This window comes from Chaetodon auriga, chromosome 20 (genome assembly GCF_051107435.1).
Source record: "Chaetodon auriga isolate fChaAug3 chromosome 20, fChaAug3.hap1, whole genome shotgun sequence".
Lineage (NCBI taxonomy): Eukaryota > Metazoa > Chordata > Actinopteri > Chaetodontiformes > Chaetodontidae > Chaetodon > Chaetodon auriga.
The window spans coordinates 14,878,553-14,888,893 of NC_135093.1; the positions used below are offsets into that span (position 1 = coordinate 14,878,553).

Sequence of the window (10,341 nt, forward strand, 5' to 3'; positions counted from 1 at the left end):
CTATCACATATTGCAACTTGCCAAGACATTTCTCCAACACTTAACTTCTCCTTAAACCTTAAATTGTCAAATTTCTTTATGCTACAGGAAAAGGAAGCTCGGCTTGGCTGACCATGCACACTCCAGCTGAGCTGATATCAATCTTGTCATCTAACTCTCAGAAAGAAGTGACAACACCGGTTAAACTATTACTTAGAGGTGTGTATTGTGTGTTAATTCTGCCCTGATTCTGTACATTATCTACTTTGCCTAGTTGAACAGACAATGTTGGTGTACAGAGTATTTTGTCTTGCATGTCAGAATTCATGGAACATTATGCTGGAATATGTGTATCCTAGCAATGGTTTAGACTTGATAAATTCATGTAATTTATAGAGGAAAGGTTTAGGAAAGGTCACTTTAATCACTTTATACAGTTATTGTGTTCAAATGCAAATATTTCAGTGGTGGAAAACAAACAATACTACTGTCTCTGAGGCTTAAAAACTGTTGTGAAATATTACACAAAATGCACCCGTGACCCCTATGATTGCTATGACAGGCTGATAAACAAAGGCATAGCTGATGAATCCCTTGATAGAAATTCCCCCAGGATCCTCCTGGGGTGGCTTTAGAGATTACAGTGGACTAATAGTCGTGTCCTCTCTTTTCTGCTGCCATGATTTGCCAAAGAGGGACACCTCAGGACAGCAAGGAAAATAATGATCTATTATATTAAAAAACACCTACAGGATATCAATAACTTAAAGAAACAGCATAGAATTTATAGAAATATTCACTTTCTTTCCAAGACTGAGAGGAGACGACCGATATCACTCTCAAGTATTAAGTACAGCCCTGATTCCAATATAGGTGAACAGGTTCATTGGTAACAGGTGATAGTATAATGATTGGGTATGAAAGGGGCATCCTGGAAAGGCTCAGTCGTGAACACATGATTGTATAAAGCAGATCAGGACATGGACTCAGGGACACGTCATAAAACTGCTGTTGGTTACTAAAGTTTGTTTGCAAATGACTGCATTCTGTTTTTATCTGTTTTACAATGTGGTCCAACGCCTTTGGAACTGGGTTGTACAGAGCTGGAGCCAGTACGTGGTCAGCCCAGCTTAGCATAAAGAGTGGAGGAAGTGGAAAGCAGCTAACCGGTCTGTGTTAAAAAGATACACCAACTCCTCTTAAGCTCACAAGCAAAAATGTAAAATGACATTTTGTGGTTTTGGTTATCCATCCACACAGTATTTCTGTGCTTCTTCTCAGGCTTTGGCGTGGATTGCCATACTCACAGTGAGTGAGTCAGTGGCCAGTGAGGCTTTGGTGTAGGTTTCTGTACAGGTGGGCTACTCTGAATTGTATCCTAGCAATCTCAATGTCATGACAAGACTGGTCCTCTTATGTCCCAACTCTTGACCACAAGACTTGACAGTGATATTGATCCTCTGATGAATATCAATCAATCAAGATCAAAGCAACTAAGCATATTTCCCAACAAGATTATCTCAAGTAAGATCAGAATCTTGAATTAGTGTGCTTACTAGTTTGGGCAAAAATGTATCTACATGCAGGGAGATGCAACCAGCCCTATATTACACATACCAAGGTAACACGACATCAAAGTCCGTAAACAACTCTTGAGTAAAGCGAGGTCTTCAATCTGTCAATCATCTGTAATTCTCATGTCATGAGAGGGAGCTTAGGTGGCTGTAAACTGACAAGAAGGGTGCTAAATCATGAACAAGCAGCCAATGAACTTACGGCTTAGACTGCCTCCATCTTAAATATGGGGTACTTTAGGGAATTAATCATCAGTGGGATATTCTTAGGGACTGTCCTCAAAGGGACAATGATACTGCTCAGTGTGAGGACAATGATGCAATGCGGATTATCACTGCAGCCACAAACTGCCTTTCATTTGCCTTTTTTAACTGGCGTGGGTGTTTCTTTTGATTGAATAACTGCTTCAGACATTTTGAATATGGCCTCCTCATGAGTCTCAGAAAGCCAAAGTGAATGCAGTGGATCGCAACCAGAGTTCAGTCTAATCTTTAATGCAACAGATGGCAAAATCTCAGGGCTTATGAGTTAATGTCAAGTCAAGTTCAAGTTGTCTAAATAAAGGGCTGCTAAGCAAAGGTCACACGGTCCATTATCTGTCACTGATGCACTTTGATATCATTTAATGGTCAGCTGCAATTCATTAGTTATCATCAATAATATATAAAAACAAAAATTGTTGACATATTGAGTAGATTTGTGTAACTTATGTAAATTAACTTAGGACATTGCTGCTTAATCAATTAATAGATAGTCTACATTTATTTCCACCCCTGCATGTTGTCATTTTCTGGTACTGGATGGTCTTAAATATTTAGCGGTGCAGCTTGGATAAAGTTAAAAGAACATAAACAGAACTCAAACTTTAGAAGGAAGTTAGTCAATAGTGATATGTTTAAGGAGCATTATAAGGAAATCATTTTCCATTCCAATGAAAAAGTAGACCACAGCACCCTCCAGTGTCAGTGCTGGGAAACCACAGGCGCTGTATTTGAAGACTGCGTCATGCATTATATGGTCAGCATGCTGTACTCAGCAGGGAAGACTCAAGCTGTGTGAGGGCAGGGTGGAAAAAATGCAAAAGGCCACCAGCTGCATGTAGTGGGGCACCAACACGACAAAAGTTGGGATTAATTTATGGAGAAACGGCTCTAAAACCTGGTTAAGATTAAAACTGTTTATTATGTGATTCAGATTTAAAGTAGAACTACTGCACCTCTGCAATGAAACCTTTGTGGCTTTGCACTCGAAATGAGAATTTTGGAATTACTGTTAAGTATTGTAAAGAGAATGGCAGTATAACAACAACAACAGACAGTCCAAGTCCATTTTGTCAACAATACTTGTGTATTTTCACTGTGTGGTATGCCGACTTTAGTAACAGACCTGAGCAGCACAGGGTGAAAATAAGGCACAATGGAGGCCCCATGGCAGAGTTTGAGTGGGGTCCCCAAATCAACAAATCTGCCCCTGTGCATGACCACACAGTCCCCTTTGTCTGCATGTTCCATATGAAGGACTACAGTAGCCTGACACTGTTTTACTCATTACATATATCAGAAGTCATAAATTGGAGAGTGGCATTAAGCTAAACTTGACAACGTGAGCTTGTGAAGCTCAACATTCAAATGTGCAAAATTACGGAAATCTTAATGTCTAAATGTTTTTTGACATCTTAAGTATCACAAACTGTGTAGCTAGCTGTACACAACTTCCATAATCAAGAAGCTACTTCCGGTCTGTCAGTGAGTGAGCGCTCGCGCAGGGTTACCTGCTTAAAACGCCAGTACACCTTTCTGAAGCATTATACGATTGTGTTAAATTATATGAACGGTGACTTTGGGTTGCAGTTCTTTGCTTGCCAGAAATGATATTCTGCTCGTACTTGTAAAATAATAGACAAAACTAGACTAAGTAGCCCAGTTTCTCCAAGTTGAGACTTAACGTTTTCAGCACTATTGAAGGATTGCGCAGGCTGAAAAAAAGATGCTATCTCTTCTTTAAACCTTTAAAAACTCACCAGATAACCTTAAAGATGTTCAGTAACCAAGCTGCAGACGAGGCTATTTTCTGAAAAGCTGATATTTTGGATAGTTGGTTATGGTGAGCGACACCGCTCAGCAGGCGGGAGGACTGCACGACAAGCAGCTCTTGGTCACGTGTGATTGACAGTTGTCATGGCAACCGTAAACTAGCAAGCGCACGCTGCTGGCTGAGCATCTTTAAAGTTTGTCCCACTCAGCCTTAAACTGAAAATCACATCGGTCCGGACTAAAATATTGACAGAGAAATGTCTGACGCAGGGTCTGATGAGTTTGACGATGAGCGCAGTAAACTCGGGGTGAGAGATAGATGGCTAGTTAACTTTATCTGTGGAATAATGTTAGCTGGCTGAAGCTAGCGTTAGCATTACCACCTGTTAGCCATTGGTGCTCGTGTTTGTTGTCTATTGATGTGTGTTGCTTCCTCTTCGCCTTTGGATACAAATGTTTTTGGCGCAGGAATACGAAGGGGACAGAAATGAAGCGGGGGAGAGGCACGGAGTCGGTAAAGCTGTTCTGCCCAACGGAGACATTTATCAGGGGCAGTATGAGAACGGCAAAAGACACGGAGAGGTAACGAGATTAAAGACGTGCCTGTGCTGAGTCCATAGTATGTCAGTCCAATGGGAGTGAGTGAACACTGATGCCACAGCAAACCTGCGCCCACACAAGACATATGCACATTCAAACCTAGAATAATAATGATGTCGCTTCTTAAATGACATGAATTAGATGTATTTAAGAAGTGTCTCTTCTTCTTTACTCTATAATGAAAACAATTGCCTCAGAGGTTTCCATGATGTTACCTGAGAACTGTCTCTCTGACTAATCAATGTTTGATAGGGAACATATCGCTTCAAGAATGGCGCGAGATATGTGGGAGACTATTACCAGAACATGAAACATGGGCAGGGCACCTTCTACTATCCAGATGGTTCTAAATATGAAGGTACAACAAAGCTAACGCATATAAACTGAGACATGCCAACTCCTGGCAGTCCTGTGACGGTTCTTAAACCTTTTCAGCTGGCAGACGTAGGTCCAGCTGACACAGAGCCTCAGAAACCAAGCCCTGATTGTTGCCTCTGTCTGTCAGGGTCGTGGGTTGAGGACCTGAGACACGGCCGAGGCGTCTACACTTACCCCAATGGGGACACATACGATGGAGAGTGGCTGCATCATATGAGGTGTATCTACAGTTTTAAAATCATGTCACTGAGATGTTTGTATTTTTCATTTTTGAAAGCACACATTCCTCTGCCCGTTTGGACCACTTCCTGTATTCAGAAGCCACTTTCTGCTTTGGCTTCTCCATTTCAAGCTTGCTCGATGTTGTGGTGTTGTCTGATTGACAGGCATGGCCAGGGCATTTACCACTACCATGAAACTGGCTCAAAGTACAAGGGCTCATGGGTGAATGGCAAGATGGAGTCAGCTGGAGAGTACATCTACTCTAACCACAGATACGAGGGTAACTTTGTCAACAATAACGTAAGTTCCGCTTTGAATACTTATTCACAGAATGCCTGGTCAATGAATAATGAAATGATTTAAACTTTTACTGTGGCCTGAGTACGGTGTGCAGGGAACAGTGACAGCAGTGTTTGATCCGTCTTTGCCATCCCATTCTTATTTTGCAGCCGTCTGGCCCGGGGAAGTATGTGTTTGACATTGGGTGTGAGCAGCATGGTGAATACCACCAAACAGAGGAGGTAATTCAACAACAACCCAATCCAGTTTTTTTTTTAATGGCTTTAACTCTATATGTACTTCATTTACTCGCAGTAATCTGGAGGTAGAACACACTGAATGAATACCAGAACATAACCATGACAACTCTCTTGACTGAAACTCCAGCCAGCGACCGCTGAGGGGAACGGTAAAAATATGAAAGCACAGAGGTCACCCTACCCGGGTTCCAGGGAGAGTTATCTCACCTCAGGAGGAGCAGAGGAGGTGCTGCCACAGCCTTTACAGACACGTCTGTGTGTTGCATGATGGTGTTTTTTCATGCACAAGAATTCATTATGGCTAGTAGTATTATTCTTTTTCAGTGTGCACTCTTCCCTGTTCTACGTGCATGTTTGACTTAATGTGCATGATGTGATCATCATCAGTGACTATATAAATAATTCAGGATGCATGTTGTTAACTTAGAAGTATGCAAGTGTGTATCATGTTTAGTGAGCCTGGAGTTTGTATAATAAATACTGAACACAGTGAGGCCTGCTGTAATTTGTGAAAACATGAAGTCTCTCACTCTCCGTCCATTCTTCGCAGGACCAAGCTGAGGCCAATTGGGACGAGTTGGCCTCCACCACGGTCCTCAAGTGGATTCCCAAGTGTGTCACCGGCCTGACGCATCGGAGTTCAGGCAAAGAGACTTCAGGTGAGCTTCATCCACCAAAAGTAGAATCCCACCTACTGAAGATATTTTTACTAGCCATGAAGTATAACCAAGGAGGGGAATTTTTTTGGAATCACAGTTATCCATGCAGTTAGGGAAATGGTAATTTTTTACATTGGCTTTTAAATCATCAAAAACACTGACAGACCTGGACTTGTTATACTGTAGTAAAAGGGGTGGGGCTGGGGGTGGTGGGGTCAGAATTATAGAAATGTCTTATAATACAAATTCAAGACCTGCAGTAAATATAGCAATTTGCTAAAGTTCAGTATTTGTTGTTGTTTGTAGTGTTGCTGTCATATGTTTCAAATGCTGGAAGGGATCAAATCTATACTTAAGTTTGTGTATGTGTGTGTGTGTGTGTGTGTGTGTGTGTCTTCTTTTGTCAGCTGGAGAAAAGGACACAGGTTCAGCAGAGGAGGGGGCAGAGATCCAACCTGTGTGATCCACCCACGGTCCTGCATCTTTCAACCTTTGTCTAAAAAGCAAAGTAACATAAATATGTAAATAAATCTGTTAAATTTGTATTGTCCGTGTTTTTAGGAATATGTATGGTTACAGCAACTGGAAACTTTCCATTGCCTACTTTAATTATCATGGATGTATACAGGACATAACCAAAAACTAGAAGCCCCCATCACAAGTTTAAGGTCAGTATCTGAGGGGCCAGTCTCAGCCTTTTCAGGGGCCTTTGTTAAACACACTCCACACAGTGCTACATTCTGCAAAATGTGTGTGATAAAGAGCACAGGAAGTGAATTTCGGTAATCTAATGAATTCATTGACTTATTTTCTACAATTGCAACAGGGGAAGAATGTGTTTGTGAGCAGCATGTAGGTAAAAGCTTTAGGGCAGGTAGGCGAAACACCTGTTGTACCTGTTACAGTAAGACCCTTGTCCTAGGTCGCACAACACTGGCTCCTACTGGTAAAAGAATCACATCCACGGTCTTTACCGACAGGCTACCTGACAGCATTATTTTGAAGGGTAAACGCGGAAGTGGCTGCTTTTATTGCGCCTTATGTGCCGCTTGCCGCAGCGGCTGCGCTGGTAAGTGAACTGTCATCGTGTGGGGCGATTGAGGAAATTAGCACCACATCAGACAGGCTGGCTGGATTTCATCGTGTGAGGGGGCTACGAGGATACCGGCACCTGGTTATTGCTTCCTGTACGGTCAACTCCCTCCGGAGACACAGTAAACACACTCACACGTCGTTTGTTCCGAAGACAGTGTCGAGAATGGACGACCATCTTCAACAAACACCGCTGTTTACATTCGGCGTGATAGCTGACATTCAGTACGCAGATATCGACGACGGACACAACTACAGCCTGACGAGGAGGCGGTACTACCGGAGCAGCCTTCAGCTGCTGAGGAATGCCCAGGAAAGTTGGTCAAAGTCGGCTGTCAAACCCGAGTTCATCCTCCAGCTGGGAGACATTATCGACGGCTTCAACAAAGGCCACGGCGCCTCTGACCGAGCGCTGGACACGGTGCTGAGAGAGTTCAGCTCCGGCACCGCGGAGGTCCACCATGTGTGGGGCAACCACGAGTTTTATAACTTCAGCAGGAGCGCGCTGCTGCGTTCACGGCTCAATAGCAGCCTCCACACGGACGGGAGCCCGAGCAGAGCCCGGGCCGGCTCTGACATCTACGCCTACCACTTCAGCCCCTTCCCCGGCTTCACGTTTGTTGTGCTGGACGCTTATGATGTGAGCCTGCTGGGCAGAGAGGAGACCAGCGAACAGTACAGCGAAGCCATGAATCTGATAAAACAGTACAACAACAACAAGGATCTGAACTGTCCACCTGGTATGCTAGCCTGCTAACGGGATTTTGTTTTATAGTAATTTAAGATGTGATTCAGTACCATGCTAAGAACAATTAGGATAAATATTGTTGTTTTTATTATTATATATAGCTAAGTTGTGGATAATTGTAACGTTTTAGAGTTGGCTTCAGTAGTTAACGCGAGACTCTGGAATTCCCGTCCGAGAGGCTGAATTCATAAGCATTAAAATGCAGGGAAGAAGGTCTGCTAAGCATCTGTATGTTCTTAACAAAGACTCTGATTTCCATTAACACTGTTACAGCTGCTGCTGAGACATTTCACTGTCAGTCCCTGGGTGCAGCACCTTGCTCAAGGGCACTCTGTCAGCTGGCTGCAGTTGTGCAGAGGAGACACCATTAATCTAAAGGGCTGCACCCTGATGTCTCCATAGATTCTGAATTTCCTGTGTTGTGTTTATGTTTCAGAGTCTGGAGGTCTGCAGCGGAGGTTCACAATGTTCAACGGCGGTTTCAGTAAGGCTCAGCTGGACTGGCTGGATTGTGTTCTGACGTCGGCTGACGAGAAGCGGGAGAGAGTCACAATCGTCAGTAAGTAAACCATGTCGCTTTTGGTGGAATCCGTAAATATGTAATGCCATTTTTGCGATCTGCCCGTTGAAGCACTTGTTTCAACATTCTCTCATGCAGTTAACATGAACCGCTCAGTCATACTGGCTTTTTTAAAGATCTCCCCATTGTGTGGTGCAGGGTGTTCAGCCAGCCCTTGTACAACCAGTGGACTTTGAGTGCTGTTTACTCTGTGGCTGGACGGATAACCAGACTAACTAAGAGCACCAAGTTAGTCCATGCTGCAGCATATACCAGAAATAAATGCTTTTTTTCCTTCTTGCCCAGGTCACCTCCCCGTCCACCCCAACTCCACGGACGCCATCTGCCTCGCCTGGAACTTCGACGAGCTCTTGGCCATCATTCGGTCCCACAACAGTGTGGTGTGTTTCATGGCTGGACACGACCACGAAGGCGGATACCACCGGGACAGAGACACAGGGGTGCACCACCTGACATTAGAGGGGGTGATTGAGACTCCACCCGATGACAACGCCTTCGGCACGGTCTCTGTGTACGAGGACAGGATGGTGCTGAAAGGGAACGGGAGGATCACAGATCGAGTGTTTGTGTTTCCCGGGTGCCAAAGTGACACAGATCAGGGGGCAAAATGACACGTGGTGTAATGAAGATCCATAGATTGCTGCTTGGAAATTAGAGTTATATTCCAGATTGGAAAAGGAAAAAGTCAGGGAATTTTACAGGAAAAGATATACATGCAGCTATCCCTCATCCCATAGTAAAGGGCTTTCTTTGTTTTTCCCAGCGGAAAAACACATTCACAAATCAGGAAGGGATGAAGTTGTGGTGATGTGGTTCTCCAGTAATGGAGAAAGTAACGGTAATGGTTTAGTATGGTTTTTTATTTCTCTAGTTTTATTTAAAGGCCAAGGTGTGAATATCTTAAAAGGTGAAGTACAGGCAGGTCTTATGAAAACTTGTGCTTTTTAGGTGCATGTCCACTTACCTCAGCAGAACAAATACAGTGCCTCAGATAATTTATTGGACCTATGAGTTTTTATTGTTATTTTTTTAGTAATGACAAAGTGTGATATACACTATACGCTGGATGTGTTTTAATCTGGAGGGCACGCGGTAGAATTTGCATATTTACATGCACTGTTTTGAGAAGCAAGTGATTTTCTATTGCTATTGGTGCCTTTTTTTTGCATGTTGCATATTGTGCACACTGTGACGGATTTTGTTATGCTGTTATACTTACTGAAAAATGTTTTGTGCAATGTAGTGAGATACTTGATTGGTGCAGTGTAACTTTAAGTGATAATATTGACCAGTTTTCAGGTGATGAAGATCAGCACAAGATGAGTGCAATCTGTATGGTTTACAATGTAAAACAATACACTGAGTAATAAACATCTTTGCGATAGCAGTATTTGCACTTCGCTGCCCAGCTAAATGACACGTGCTTGTCTCTGGTATCTTACGCTGCATTCAAATATCAAAAAGTGCTAGATAAAAACATGATAAAATGCTATTGACAAGCGACTGTTAAACAGGGAGCGATGATGGTATTGTGGGGCTCAGCAGGTGGAGTTACATAAGTGTGGACATAGAGCAAATGCCTTTCTCTTAATAAACTGTATAACCATCTCCATGACAAGTGAGCAAACACAGACAATCGATTTGAATCAATGTGATTCAAACCTCTGATTCAGCTCGTAAAGTTATTTTATTTATAAGAGTGAACTTTGATGCTAAATGTCATACTGGATTATCTTTGACATGATGACATGTAACAGTAACAAGAATGTAACCGTGACATGTAGATGAAATATAAAATACTAATATGTTAAACTGTGATTCAAACTACACAAAGAACATGATTCAGAAGAACATGTACACTAATGTAGATTAAAGGAGTATACCTTGCGTACAATGCGTAGCGTGTACTAATTTGTCTAAGTGATGGAAATATGTG

At 42.8% G+C, this 10,341-nt stretch overlaps 2 protein-coding genes across 2 annotated transcripts; both read left to right on the forward strand.

Annotated features, from left to right (window-relative positions):
• Positions 1–3,747: 3,747 nt before the first annotated feature.
• rsph1 (radial spoke head component 1) lies at positions 3,748–6,527 on the forward strand. The gene is made up of 8 exons (XM_076760561.1): positions 3,748–3,895; positions 4,056–4,169; positions 4,440–4,545; positions 4,693–4,783; positions 4,952–5,087; positions 5,237–5,308; positions 5,877–5,985; positions 6,393–6,527. Exons 1-8 carry the CDS (start codon positions 3,845–3,847, stop codon positions 6,446–6,448), a joined length of 735 nt encoding a protein of 244 aa, XP_076616676.1. The 5' UTR covers positions 3,748–3,844; the 3' UTR covers positions 6,449–6,527.
• A 504-nt stretch (positions 6,528–7,031) lies between these two features.
• adprm (ADP-ribose/CDP-alcohol diphosphatase, manganese-dependent) lies at positions 7,032–10,297 on the forward strand. Its single transcript, XM_076759268.1, has 3 exons — positions 7,032–7,817; positions 8,262–8,384; positions 8,691–10,297. Exons 1-3 carry the CDS (start codon positions 7,244–7,246, stop codon positions 9,014–9,016), a joined length of 1,023 nt encoding a protein of 340 aa, XP_076615383.1. The 5' UTR covers positions 7,032–7,243; the 3' UTR covers positions 9,017–10,297.
• The last annotated feature ends 44 nt before the right edge of the window (positions 10,298–10,341 follow it).